This window comes from Trichomonas vaginalis, chromosome IV (assembly GCF_026262505.1).
Source record: "Trichomonas vaginalis G3 chromosome IV, whole genome shotgun sequence".
NCBI classification, from domain to species: domain Eukaryota; phylum Parabasalia; order Trichomonadida; family Trichomonadidae; genus Trichomonas; species Trichomonas vaginalis.
Genome location: NC_067206.1, coordinates 23,687,732 through 23,701,874, shown reverse-complemented (window position 1 = coordinate 23,701,874; position 14,143 = coordinate 23,687,732). Strand labels below are relative to the sequence as shown.

Sequence of the window (14,143 nt, the reverse complement as noted above, 5' to 3'; positions counted from 1 at the left end):
AAATTAGTATAAATTTGTTTTTACTTTTATTTCGAAAAAGTAGCAATAATCGTAAAAGGGTATTGATAGGCTTGCTAAAGTAACTAATTTTAGCTGTCAAATACTTTTGTATTTTGAAGTAAATTAGTATAAATTTGTTTTTACTTTTATTTCGAAAAAGTAACAATAATCGTAAAAGGGTATTGATAGGCTTGCTAAAGTAACTAATTTTAGCTGTCAAATACTTTTGTATTTTGAAGTAAATTAGTATAAATTTGATATTATTTTAACTCCCTTTGAAAACCTCAATTTTCCATACAGAGGGAACGGGAATAGCATCCAATATTCCCTGAGAATGGTTGCGCATTCTCAGTTCCCTCTATATTTCGAACGAAGCTCTCATCGGTCTTTTTTTTTAATACTAAACGTTTTTTTTCCCTGTCACTTTTAGCTAAAATTTGGGTTTGCCGTTGGAAATGGGTGATACATAGCTTAACTCATAAATCATTCAGGCAAAGGTTCTCTTAATTTTAAGAGAAACAGTATTCTTCCAAGTGTTGAACATCAATCATTTCCCAGAGAGTTCCAATCCCTTTTATAAAGTTCTTAAATCTAGACTAAGATCTAAGTATATCCCAATAAAATCGAGTTTAGCAGATAATATAATTATTAAAAATGTAAAATGTTTATTTATTCTCTCCTATATGGATAGCATACTTTATTGTAGGCACTCTTATTTAAACAGACAAAATGAAGTGACCTACCCATTTTTTCAGAGAAAATTGTATATGATTTATCAGAGGCATATGTTCAGCGCAATAATACTATTTTATATTTGACTGTTCATCAAAGATTGAAACATTGCGATGTTATTTTGATACACATTTACAATGGAATAATTTTAAAAGTACTGATGCACAGAATACTTCGTACTTCAAGAATCAGACCATTATAGCGAGTTAAAAGGCCTTTGATGTTGGTAATTCTATATATTCCGCATGAGAAATATCATTTTTCTCACAGTAAAAAAATATAATAATTGTCACTTTTCTCGAATAACGAGAAATGGATCAACTTCAATTATTCAAGGTTCAAAAAGAGAAAGAAGATATTTTAATGCTCAGAGAGTCATTCAAACAGTTAGGGAAACTAGAAGAAGAATGCACTCAAGAATTATCTAATTTTCAAAGAGAGAATTTCATAGCACATGAAGAGTTTCGAGCTATTGCTGCTTCTATTTTTGACTCAATAGAATCATTTAGTAACTCCATTAATCAGGAATTAGACAAATTACAGTTAAAAATCAATCAACTTGAAACAATCGCAATGCATGCATTTAACATTCATTCTAAACAAGTTATTTGCACTCCAGGAGCAAGCCATATTGCTTGTTCTGCAAAATACATTTATATCGCTCAAATTGATGGTGTTATTTCAGCTTATGATCAAACAAATTACAGTCTTGTACATCAAACAGACCATAGATATTACGATTCCTATAGCCAATTCGGAAAAATTACTTGTTTTGTATATACGCAACAATTACTTGTTGGCTTCTTTAATGGCATGGTATTAATGGTTTCAGATGACCTCAAAACATTTAAACAGCTCAATTACATTACTCATTCTATTTCAGCTATTCACCAATTCCAAGAAGTGGTTATTGTTGGGGCCACGAACGGTTTAGTCGTTTTATGGAATGCAAATACGCTAGAAAGACTAATGATATACGCAGGACATAGACTTGCAATTGCTTCTATCATTGATGACGGGACTGATATTTATATTGCCGGGAGAACAGGAATTGTTACTAAACACAATAAACTATGTCAAAAAGAACTCGAAAAGCTACAAATAGGAAAGTTTTTATTACAATTACTTTCAATTAAAGGAACAACATTTGCATCTATCACAGATTCTTTACTTGTATGGGATGGAAAGCATATAATTAAGACATTTAATGCTATTGATATCGGAACAAATCCAATTGCTTGCATGAAACCACCTGAATTATTATTACTTGGAAATCGTCAATCAACTGAACTCAAACTTATATTCTTAGAGTCCCTTTTGTTCCCTAAAACTGTAACAGTACTCGATAAGCCACCAATTGGAATGATTCACTTCGGATCTGTTTTTTATGTTCTTACAAAGGGAGGACATGTTTACGTGATTCAGCCAGGCCAATAAATAAATCTGTTTTTATATTTAACTCTAAATTCTAGTAATATAAGGTGAGTACTTTCCGAGACTCATTTTGACACATTTTTTCCCCTTTCAAAGTTTTTGACATTTTTGGTCAAAAAGTATTCAATTTTCCTATCATACGACTTTTTGTTTGTCAAATTAACACTTTTGTATACTTTTTTTACGGCCGCTTTAGCGCCCAAAAAGTATATAAAATTGGAATTATCTTGATTATGATTATTTTTGCTTCTAATGCCGAACAGCATTTGAATCAAAAATAATCATAGTATAGATAATTTAAATTTGTTTTTTATTTAACTCTAAATTCTTGTAAAACATAATGGATAACTTATATTCAATTTTCCTCTCAAACGACTTTTTTGTCAGTTACTTCTTGAATTTGTTTTTTATTTAACTCTAAATTCTAGTAAAACATATTGGATAACTCCTACTCAATTTTCTTCTCAAACATTCATTGATAATCAATAATACATCTGATTAGAAAAAATAAATTGAAAAATAATTGCACCGCCCGGGAATCGAACCCGGACCCCCACCTTGGCAAGGTGAAATTCTACCATTAGACCAGCGGTGCTATACATTAAAAGTGTTTGATTATGACTTTAGAAATGAATTTCCACAAAAAAGTTGATGTGTGATACAGAAATCCATTTCGTTTGAAATTCAAACAGCTAATGAATTTACACATCATTTAAACTATCAGATATACGATTTTAACCAACATTTGAATAAAACAATCAGAACTAATTGAATGAGAGCAAATTCTGTTCTCTTTACTCCTCTTCAATGCGGTCCAATGCTTTTGAAAAACCGCTTCATGAGATCTCCAACATGGGAGGGCCTTTGTGATGATAATGGTTTTCCAACAAAGAAGCTCCTTGATATGATGGTAAATCTTGCAAAAGGAGGAACAGGTTTGATCATTCCTGGATACATGTATCCAATTGCTCATGGCAAGGCAGCACCTCGTCAAGCAGGTATATTATCAAAACAACATGCCGAAGCTTGGAAATCAACAATCGAGAAAATTCATAGTTACGGAGCGAAAATCGTCTTCCAAATCGGTCATGGTGGAATTAGATGCAATCCAACTTTAATTGGCCGCGAACCAATTGGTTGCTCACCACTTTTACCAAATTTAGTCGGGAGGTGAACGTCTGATGTTTTTTAGCTTGAATGCAGAGATGCTGATCACATATTATGGTGCATTGCAAGGGTGGATAGTCCGACGAAGCCCACATAAAACTTTCTGTTCAAAAACTGAGCGACAAAGAGGGACAAGAAGAAGAGTAGAAGCAGAATGGTATTTCAAATACGAGACCAAGCACTTATTGCTAAAGTTTCGTGAATTTCCATTGAAAAACAAACCGAGTTCAAAGAACCCTGACCGCCAGTGAAAGAAGTTGAGACAAAAGAGAATGTACAGTTTCATTGAAGAATGTCAAGAACAAACACTTCCACAACGAATTGCCAAGAAGAGAGTGAGAATAATGAAGTAAATAGGATATTTATCTGGTAAACAGTACATGCAGAACGAACAGTTAAACGAATTTAACTCCAGCAGAGCATATTCAGTCAGATTCGCTCATATTTCGATATCATAGACAATGCAGTTCAAATTGGTGACACTAATAGAAAATATTTCTGACGCAAAGGATTTCATCACAACCTGGAACTGCTAAGATAAACACTATGGTAACATTCAATCTCTCACCTCCTGGTGAAAATATGTTGGACTTTACAAACATTCATTACGTATAAAATGGAAGGTCAATTTAATTGAAGATAAAGAAATTGGTTCAGGTTCCAATAAAGCAAACCCACCACGATTTTGGATTGGTTTCGATGACGCTTTCTATGCAGTTGCTGGATATCAAATCCTTGCAAATGGTGTATCGTATATTCTCAAGACAACGCAAGAGAAGAAGCATATATAACTTCAAACTCACAAACTACCGACAAATAAAGAAAGTAGATGTTTTTCAAAGACTGACATGAAGATGTATGGAGTCATTCGGGAACATGCAGAACAGGACAAATTGTTAGTGGCCAATTACAGCAGGAAATCATTTGATTTTAAGCTTCGTTTAAGAATTCCTGTTAGAAGATTCCTTCCATTAGAAGCTATTCGATTTATTCCAGCTTTTGCAGGAAACATTCAGCTTAAAGTAAAGTTCAGTAGCGACGCCTTACAATGCACATCTATATCTGTAAATGTATATCATGGCTTTCAATCCAACTTTAAAGTTGTATTGTCTCAGATTCAAATCCACGACAAATAATTTGTTCCATGGAATGAACCATTCACTATGAATAACGAAGGCAGTAGAAGCTAGTGGAAACAGTTACTATTACACGTAACCAGCAACTATTTCGACAAAGATGGTTTTAATGAATGTTTCATTCATCCAAAGTCATTCTCTTTAGACCCTAACATTTATACGAACTTGTGAACATTTACTCAACGAGGCTTTATGTTTTCCTGTTAAAGTTATGGATTGGATTCCTATGGATGGTTCATTTCTCAAAGAATACAGATAGTTCAAGTGCAACATTTACAGCAGCTTATACGCCTATTAATGTAAAAGTGAGTCAGTTCGAGGTGCACTACTATTACTATTTAGGGAGAACCAGTAATATGCAACCGACCTTGTTATTAGCTCAGTGTTTCAGAGATGTCTGAATGAGATGAGACAGCGGGCGGTTCTAGCTAGCGCTGCACTCAGTCGTTGTATATATCGTGAGTTCCAGTACTTTGCCGTATTGAGGACGAGGTATAGCATATTCGCAGTACGCAGGATATATATTACTGTCCTTCAGCGTATCACAGTGGCAGAGTGCGATAGCAGTATATTTCATGGATGTTAGTGGTTACACGCGTTCGAGTATGAATTCTTTTAGTCTTCGTAGTCTATATCGCGGCTGGATTTGGGCTTTCTCTGTACTAGTCTACTTACATCCGCGCAGGCATCAGTATATGTCGAAGATCTTTACGTTAAGTCTGATACGCGAGACTTGGTGCTAGTCGTGATCACTCACGCGCTGTTGTGATAGTCGATGTATATGAGGGAGAAGATTGGGACCGTCTAGCTCGAGCTATTTGCGTGTTGGAAGAGTGATCGGTCAGACTCGCGTTGAAACTGCGAGGATGAGAGTCTCGATCATGCTAATCGTTGCTTGGCGCGTATCTTTGATCGATCGTTCAGTGTGCTACTGGTATATTACGCGAGAGTCGATGAGAGTGCACTTTTAGACTTCTGCAGTCAACCCGGTCAAACCACAGTCTACGCTTCCAATAAACATACGAAATGTCTGTTAAGCACTGCTATTGAAGTGGACGTGAGCTTGCATAAAGTAGACAATGCTTGATATTTATCTCTCGCGATATGTCCGTCACGTCGTTTATGTATGCGAGTAGCGCGACATAGATATTCTGGTGATTCATCAGTGAGGATTGTTGCTTCTGTGCAATACAAGTAGACAGTCAGCGCATACCAATAATAAGACTTGACGACTATAACTTAGCCACGGACGACAGTGAGGAATAAAGGATGAACGTTTATTTTTAAAGCTTATAAATGAGTTCTTCATCAAGCTCTCGTGAACCTTCACCATCTATGAAACAAACTTTACCAAACGATTATGGAGCACCTTATTGAATATTTTTTACGAGCTGCACAATGGCAAAGAGCAGTCTCACCAAGGTTAGGTGTTCCACCAGCTCCTGTCAAAAATAGCATTTGGTCAAGTCCTTATATAAAATATGGTCTCCCACTAGGTTTCTAGCTACAGCAGGAGCAGTAATGATGTTGAAAAGAAATAAAGCAAATGTTATAATAATACTGAAGTAGCTGAATTTGAACAAACTCCGACACCATCGCCAAAACCAACGTCAAAACCAACGCCTTCACAAACAACACCTTCAATGACTCCTGAACCTATGAAAGTACAAACTCCTGTTCAAAAGTCAACTCCAAAACCGACTCCAACATTTAAACCAGAACCTACTCCTCAAATAAATCGTAAAACTCCTGCGTTTCCTTACTGAAAAAATAAGTAGTTTTTATTTTATTGAAATTTTATTTAGAGTAAAATGACGACTAAGTCATGATGATTGAAAAAAAACAATAATTTTTGGTTATGTAGAATACATTAAATCAGGAGCGGTTCCAGAAGGTTTTTACGTTCATACTATGAAGGATGGTAGAGTTCAGTTTAGAAAGATAAAGCAACCATTAGATAGAGAAGGTATTTAAGGAAGATTAAACTTCATGAGGACAACATTGCTGAACTTAGAAGAAGTTAAGAGTTGGAGAAAGAAGAGAGTTATAAAGCAATGAATTCAATGAGGTGAAAAAGAGTGAAAAAAGAGGTGAGATTCACCACTTCACCTAAATTTATTTTTTGCGCTATGTTTTCATACGTGTGGGAGTGGTGATATCATTAATTTTAAGTTTATTTTTTTATATAATTTTATTTTTATTTTGGATGTAATGACGAAAACTATTGAGATAACAAACTACAACGGTCATGAGTTCAAGAATTTGTTCTTCGTTCCTCGTGAAAATACATTCTATCAGATACAGGGAGAAAGGGTAAAGTTAGTTTGAGCGTTTATGAAGGAATGAAGAATGGAAAGTTTATACAAGCATACGATAAAACGGTAAACGTGTTTCATTAGCTTTGTCAAAACTTACAGGTATAAATATGACAGTGATTTTGACTCTGACGATTGGAGCGACAGCAGCGATACTGAAGAATATGAACTATTGTGTGAAGCACAGCAATGGGAAGAGTTGCAATACTTTTGTAAATGAGAACGTTTATTTTTACAGTAGTGAAGTCGTTTGTGAAAACGTTAGTGAGGTGAATTGGTTGGCGGCTTTATAAATATTTAAGGTTAAGTTGGTGTTTGTGTTTGTGTTGTAAAATATACGTTAACGGTTTTGTAAAGTGTCAAATTCACATATAATGGGTAAGGAGGCGCGCAGTGCCTCCGTACACGACTTAGGGATACTAACTTTGTTTTGTATCAGCAAGGGGAGCAGGAACAGATTGATTCATTTAAAAAATGAAAAAAGTGAAAATTGTAAATAATTAAGGCTAAAATTGAATAAATAATACATCAAATGAATGTAAATTCAAAGGAGGAAGACTTAAACGGTACCAGTAAGATACAGCAGTAGTAGCTGCTTCATGCTGCGTTGAGTATTGTTGAATAATTTGAAGTAATGGTTTTTGAAATCAGCACCCCTATGAGAGCGCAGGCGACTAAAACACCACTGGTAAAATTCGGTATTAGAAACTGCTTCATGTTGTGTTGAGTAAGCTTCGATATCTTTATAACAGCACATTTGTGGTCCATCTAAAATATATAATTTTTTGACATAAAATTATATTTTATACAGAATCACACCTATTACTCAATCTTATTTTAAAAATCTTTTATAAAATTTATCGATTAATTTGAATTTTTTTATAAAAAAAGTTTATTATTTTTGTTAAAAATATATGCGTTTAATGATATTACCTTATATTTTATAAATATATCTAGCAATAAAATAACTTTAATAGTTACTGTCACTTTTTCGAAAATTCTGGTTTTTTCTGAGATAGCGTTTTTTGGAAGAAAAATTTGGAAAAAAGACGATAAAGAAAATATGGAAAGCCCCCGTGATAAATTTAATATAATGATGCACATCATACTGGGATTTATTCCTTATTCATCTAGTTATTATAAGATTTACAACCCCATGAAAATTTAAAATTTTGTCAAAAATAGTGAATGTACCTTTTTTCTAACACAACTATCAATAAATTGTAATATCATTATACTATATATTAATATGATTTTTTATAGAAAAGCTTTATTTTTTTCTCAATTTTTAATTTCATTTCAGTCTCTAAACTTTCTTACTATGTAAAAACGTATTATATAAGTAATAAAATAAAATACATGTTTATTCGATCGCGTATTTCAAAAAAAATAAAATTACTTATATAAAAAGATTCTCTTTAGTCAACTTTCTTTTTGAATCTCTAATAAGTTTTTACTGTTGCTTCTATATATTAAGTATTGATTCTTGTAGTAAAGAAAATCCGGAACGTTTATTTATTAGAATACTCGAACTTTGACTTACATATTACTAATTGTAATTATTTTCAAGAGCTATTTCTATTACTCCTACTTGTTCGGCTTAAAATCTGCTATATTGTTAAGATAAACTAAGTCTAAATTTTGAACCCATTTTTTGAAGTTTAAAGTGTAATACATATCGATTTTTTATCCGAATTTAAGAATTGCTTCAAAGTTTTAGCGTGAAATCGTGCATTTTTTCTAATGAAATTGTATATTATAAGATAAGCAATCTGAGTTTTTTTGAATAATATGTCACTACACATATGATAGAGCGTTACGTGCTGAAAATTTACGCTTCGTTCTGAAAGTGGTAATGAAGTTTTTATTAGAATTCATCAAAAAAACGTATGAAAATAATCGTATGTCAAAATGTGAGCACTTCTCAAAATTTGCTCACATTTTGATTATTTTTTTGTGAGATCTTCCTCACAATTTTTTGACAAACGTACAAAAAAGTGCCAAAATGTGAGCAAATGTGAGCAATTTTTATATCTCAATTTTTGTTTATTCTATCATTCCCTTACTAAATAAATCTTAACTTTCCTTCTAGTTATATTTATTCTTCATCATCATTTATGTTTTTTAACTTTTTTCATATATATTTTTTCTGAATACTACTGTAATATATTTTTCATTTATTATTTATTCAATTGCTTTTCAATTATTTTCAAAACCTTATTCAAATTTATTTTATCATTATATATTTTATATTATAATTTATTTAAAACTTATTAAAACATGTTATTACGTTATTAATTTTTACTTTTTCATTTTTATACCCTTTTCAATTTTCTTCTCAAATTTTCAATGCTTCTCAAATATTTCTCCATTCAAATATATCTTTACTAAAAATTTCTTTTTAAAAATCACAAATTCACTTATATTCTTATACGAATCAATCTGTATCATATTACCAAACTTCACAAACACATCTAACTATTCAAATCATTTCAAATTTAAAATCATATAAATTAATATTATGAATATCCTGTTCTTTTTCCGAATACCCTTTATTCCCACATTTCAATATATCTCTAAGTATGCAATAGTACCGATAAAACATTAATATGCCAAACAATATTTATACGGACCAAAAAATTTGGCTAGAGATTTGGCGAGTTATAAAACTTAGAAAATTGAGAGGGATTTTTATTTTTGAATTTTTTTTGGAAAGTTAAAATTGCGATTAAAAATCGATTTCCAGGAGAACTAAGCATCTCATCATATATTTAAATCGATAAAAATATTAAATAATAGTTGAATAGTATAACAACATGAAATTATGGCTGAATCTACAGAAAAAATGAACATATTTGACATTTTTGAAAATTCATACGTTAGATGGTGACAGACTCATAAACTATACTTTAGCTAAGATTGATATATGGTTTCAACAACACATGGTTAAAATTGTAAAAATATTTTAGATTTCAAAAAGATATATATGGTAATATAATGGAACAAAGTCAACAAATAGCATGTTAAATATGTTATAATTAACTTTTTATTAGATCCAATAGTAGATATCGAATGGTTTCCAGCTTTATGGTTAAATATTTTCTTTTCGAGCTTCTCTTTAACTGTTGTATTAAGGTTGTAAATTTTTGATGCTAGAAACTATGGAATCTTCTTTGCTGCTGCATTTTTCTTGAGAGTTCTTGCAATTTCGAATAGATCTGCGCATTGTATGAAATTGAGGCTTTAAAATATCTTGAAAACAGAATAGGACTGCTTTTCCAAAGGAATGCTTACTTGTAAATCAGAGAGTTTCAAAATTGAGAGCAAGATTATCATCATAACTTTCGATTTTGCTGCGAAAAAGGAAGACAAGTAATAACAAATCATTTACTGTTGTTCATACAAAAAGAGAAACTTTGATAACAACTAATGATGATAAATCAAGCTATCTTTTAATATTTTAAATTGATAAGACATTCAAATATTTGAATGGTTTAAAATATTTTCTTTTAATTTCTATAAGATATTATCATGATTATATAATAAAATTTAAATTTTTATTCAAAAAAGGCAATATTTCAAACTTTTAATTTCAAAAATCTTAATTCTGCAATAAGTGTATTTAATTGTAGCAAATTTAATGATCCTTCCGTCATGCTTAGCAATTTGGAACTTCATAAATCAATGATTCTTCAAGTAAAATTCTGCATTATTTCAAAAGTCATAATTCTCTAGTAACTTTTCTTCAAACCCTAACCATTATAATTATATGTATAATGGAGAATAATTGCAAAGAAAGATAGCCGAATTTACTGGGTAGTTCTTGTGATGCGAAATAATTGCAAAATTAACACATAGTTTTAACAGCATCAATCTCTTTTTGCTCTCATTTAAATTGCATTCGCACACTTTAATTTTGAAATATAAGAGTTTTGGAAATTATCAAATTTATCTGCTCAAATACTATAGATCTTCATAAGTGTTAATAGAATCACCAGCCTTACATATAGTGTTTATAATATAAGATGCACATCATACTGGGATTTATTCCTTATTCATCTAGTTATTATAAGATTTACAACCCCATGAAAATTTAAATTTTTGTCAAAAATAGTGAATGTACCTTTTTTCTAACACAACTATCAATAAATTGTAATATCATTATACTATATATTAAATATTTTTTATAGAAAAGCTTTATTTTTTTCTCAATTTTTAATTTCATTTCAGTCTCTAAACTTTCTTACTATGTAAAAACGTATTATTATAGTAATAAAATAAAATACATGTTTATTCGATCGCGTATTTCAAAAAAAATAAAATTACTTATATAAAAAGATTCTCTTTAGTCAACTTTCTTTTTGAATCTCTAATAAGTTTTTACTGTTGCTTCTATATATTAAGTATTGATTCTTGTAGTAAAGAAAATCCGGAACGTTTATTTATTAGAATACTCGAACTTTGACTTACATATTACTAATTGTAATATTTTCAAGAGCTATTTCTATTACTCCTACTTGTTCGGCTTAAAATCTGCTATATTGTTAAGATAAACTAAGTCTAAATTTTGAACCATTTTTTGAAGTTTAAAGTGTAATACATATCGATTTTTTATCCGAATTTAAGAATTGCTTCAAAGTTTTAGCGTGAAATCGTGCATTTTTTCTAATGAAATTGTTATTATAAGATAAGCAATCTGAGTTTTTTTGAATAATATGTCACTACACATGATAGAGCGTTACGTGCTGAAAAGTTACGCTTCGTTCTGAAAGTGGTAATGAAGTTTTATTAGAATTCATCAAAAAAACGTATGAAAATAATCGTATGTCAAAATGTGAGCACTTCTCAAAATTTGCTCACATTTTGATTATTTTTGTGAGATCTTCCTCACAATTTTTTGACAAACGTACAAAAAAGTGCCAAAATGTGAGCAAATGTGAGCAATTTTTATATCTCCAAAAATTAAGTAAGTTTGTTTCTAAGATGTCTTATTGAAAAAACAGATTTGTCTGATCACAAGCACTTAAGACTTTTATAACAATAGAAATGTGTTTATGATATTGAAATAGTCAAATTACAATTTTTTTTTCTAAGATGTCTTAAGGATGGGCACTCATAGGCTCCTGACAGCATAAAAATGTTATTATCTCACACATCTAAAAGGAATAATAGGAATCTACAACTATATCTATATTGTTGGAAGACTTCTTAATGTATCGGTTAGGGTTTGAAGAAAAGTTACTAGAGAATTATTGACTTTTGAAATAATGCAGAATTTTACTTGAAGAAATCATTGATTTATGAGTTCCAAATTGCTAAGCATGACGAAGGATCATTAAATTTGCTACAATTAAATACACTTTATTGCAGAATTAAGATTTTGAAATTAAAAGTTTGAAATATTGCTTTTTGAATAAAATTTAAATTTTATATATAATCATGATAATATCTTATAGAAATTAAAAGAAAATATTTTAAACCATTCAAATATTTTGAATGTCTTATCAATTTAAAATATTAAAAGATAGCTTGATTTTATCATCTATAGTTGTTATCAAAGTTTTCTTCTTTGTGAACAACAGTAAATGATTTTGTTAATTACTTGTCTTCCTTTTCGCAGCAAAATCGAAAGTTATGTATGATAATCTTGCTCTCAATTTTGAAACTCTCTGATTTACAAGTAAGCATTCCTTTGGAAAAGCAGTCCTATTCTGTTTTCAAGATATTTTAAAAGCTTCAATTTCATACAATGGCAGATCTATTCGAAATTGCAAGAACTCTCAAGAAAAATGCAGCAGCAAAGAAAGATTCCATAGTTTCTAGCATCAAAAAATTTACAACCTTAATACAACAGTTAAAGAGAAGCTCGAAAAGAAAATATTTAACCAAAAAGCTGGAAACCATTCGATATCTACTATTGGATCTAATAAAAAGTTAATTATAACATATTTAACATGCTATTTGTTGACTTTGTTCCATTATATTACCATATATATCTTTTTGAAATCTAAAATATTTTTACAATTTTAACCATGTGTTGTTGAAACCATAATATCAATCTTAGCTAAAGTATAGTTTATGAGTCTGTCACCATCTAACGTATGAATTTTCAAAAATGTCAAATATGTTCATTTTTTCTGTAGATTCAGCCATAATTTCATGTTGTTATACTATTCAACTATTATTATATATTTTTATCGATTTAAATATATGATGAGATGCTTAGTTCTCCTGGAAATCGATTTTTAATCGCAATTTTAACTTTCCAAAAAAAATTCAAAAATAAAAAATCCCTCTCAATTTTTAAGTTTTATAACTCGCCAAATCTCTAGCCAAATTTTTTGGTCCGTAAAATATTGTTTGGCACTATATAGGGATGCTATTTATCCTATTTTCATCCCATTTTACTGTTATCGCCTAGTGAATGTACCTTGTTAGAAAAAATATACAACTAAAATGTCAGTTTTAAAAAATTTAAAAAATTATATTAAAACAATAGTCATTGAGGATGGTTAATTTGCAAAAACTCAAGAAACTATCATTATCTCTCTTTGCTTAACACATCTACAACTGGAAACATCATTCCAAATGAAGTTCCTCAGTCTCGTCAAAATTTCTCTCTCATCTACAACAAGCTTAACTCAAAACTCAAGAAACTATCTTATCTCTCTTTGCTTAACACATCTACAACTGGAAAACATCATTCCAAATGTTGCATTCAAGAATCCTATTATTATTCTTTTTTCAATCTTTTATATTTCTTACTCTTTAAATTCTAATATAATATAAATTCTTCATTTCCTTTGTTTAAACTTTTTTCATTTTAATACCATTTTATCAAGATAGTAATTTTGTTTTTTCTCTGACCAAAAATCTTCTCAATTTAACTCCACCTTCACAAAAATTCATTGAGTTCTCTCAAAATTCTTGTATTTTTGGTATACTTAAAGTATATAGTGATATCGATTATGATGAAGAAAGTAAACAAAAGGATAAAAATGATTTTTCTATAGAAAACTCATGATAAAGATAACAATATAAGAAAGAATGTGGCCATTTCAAGATGAAGACAACGAAACTCGGATTCTCTCATTAAACAGATATTTAGGTTCCGAAGAATTCAATGAATTCAAAGAGGAGGGAATGGACAATTTTATTAGATGAACAAACTGCAACAATAAGTGGAGTAACTGCTCAAAATTCAAATATAAGACAACACTAACATATATGCAGTTTTCATTCATTCAAATCAAAGACAAATTGCCACAATAAGTGGCAGTACACTGCTCAAAATTTAAATATAAGACAAAATGAAAACAATAAGTGGAGTTTCTCCTCCAAACACAAATACAAAACAAA

The 14,143-nt window shown here is 30.4% G+C and overlaps 2 protein-coding genes, 1 non-coding gene and 2 pseudogenes across 5 annotated transcripts, besides 11 other annotated features; 4 read left to right on the top strand and 1 right to left on the bottom strand.

Moving 5' to 3' along the window:
* Positions 1–448: part of a mobile genetic element that runs on past the window's edge.
* Positions 419–448: a terminal%2Cinverted (terminal inverted repeat of MuDR-3_TvMULE3 transposon ID:TVAGG3_0155560).
* Positions 449–943: 495 nt separating this feature from the next.
* TVAGG3_0155550 (WD40 repeat-like family) lies at positions 944–2,316 on the top strand (the record flags this gene model as incomplete). Its single annotated transcript, XM_001330310.1, has 1 exon — positions 1,045–2,169. The coding sequence occupies one exon, from the start codon at positions 1,045–1,047 to the stop codon at positions 2,167–2,169; it is 1,125 nt and encodes a 374-aa protein (XP_001330345.1).
* A 374-nt stretch (positions 2,317–2,690) lies between these two features.
* TVAGG3_0155540 lies at positions 2,691–2,761 on the bottom strand. Its single transcript has one exon. It is a non-coding gene; the product is annotated as a tRNA-Gly (tRNA).
* Positions 2,762–2,938: 177 nt separating this feature from the next.
* TVAGG3_0155530 (FMN binding) lies at positions 2,939–3,340 on the top strand (the record flags this gene model as incomplete). Its single annotated transcript, XM_051224793.1, has 1 exon — positions 2,939–3,340. One exon carries the CDS (start codon positions 2,939–2,941, stop codon positions 3,338–3,340), a length of 402 nt encoding a protein of 133 aa, XP_051109779.1.
* Positions 3,341–3,490: 150 nt separating this feature from the next.
* Positions 3,491–7,209: a mobile genetic element.
* On the top strand, positions 5,991–6,235 carry TVAGG3_0155520 (annotated as a pseudogene). The gene has a single exon. A coding segment is annotated over exon 1 (245 nt).
* On the top strand, positions 6,681–7,004 carry TVAGG3_0155510 (annotated as a pseudogene). Its single transcript has one exon. A coding segment is annotated over exon 1 (324 nt).
* Positions 7,005–7,209: a terminal%2Cinverted (terminal inverted repeat of Maverick transposon ID:TVAGG3_0155500).
* Positions 7,210–7,868: 659 nt separating this feature from the next.
* Positions 7,869–8,821: a mobile genetic element.
* Positions 7,997–8,821: a terminal%2Cinverted (terminal inverted repeat of MuDRx-3N1_TV transposon ID:TVAGG3_0155490).
* Positions 8,822–9,394: 573 nt separating this feature from the next.
* Positions 9,395–11,740: a mobile genetic element.
* Positions 10,955–11,740: a terminal%2Cinverted (terminal inverted repeat of MuDRx-3_TV_TvPhantom-3 transposon ID:TVAGG3_0155480).
* A 3-nt stretch (positions 11,741–11,743) lies between these two features.
* Positions 11,744–11,886: a mobile genetic element.
* A 107-nt stretch (positions 11,887–11,993) lies between these two features.
* Positions 11,994–13,737: a mobile genetic element.
* Positions 13,738–14,143: part of a mobile genetic element that runs on past the window's edge.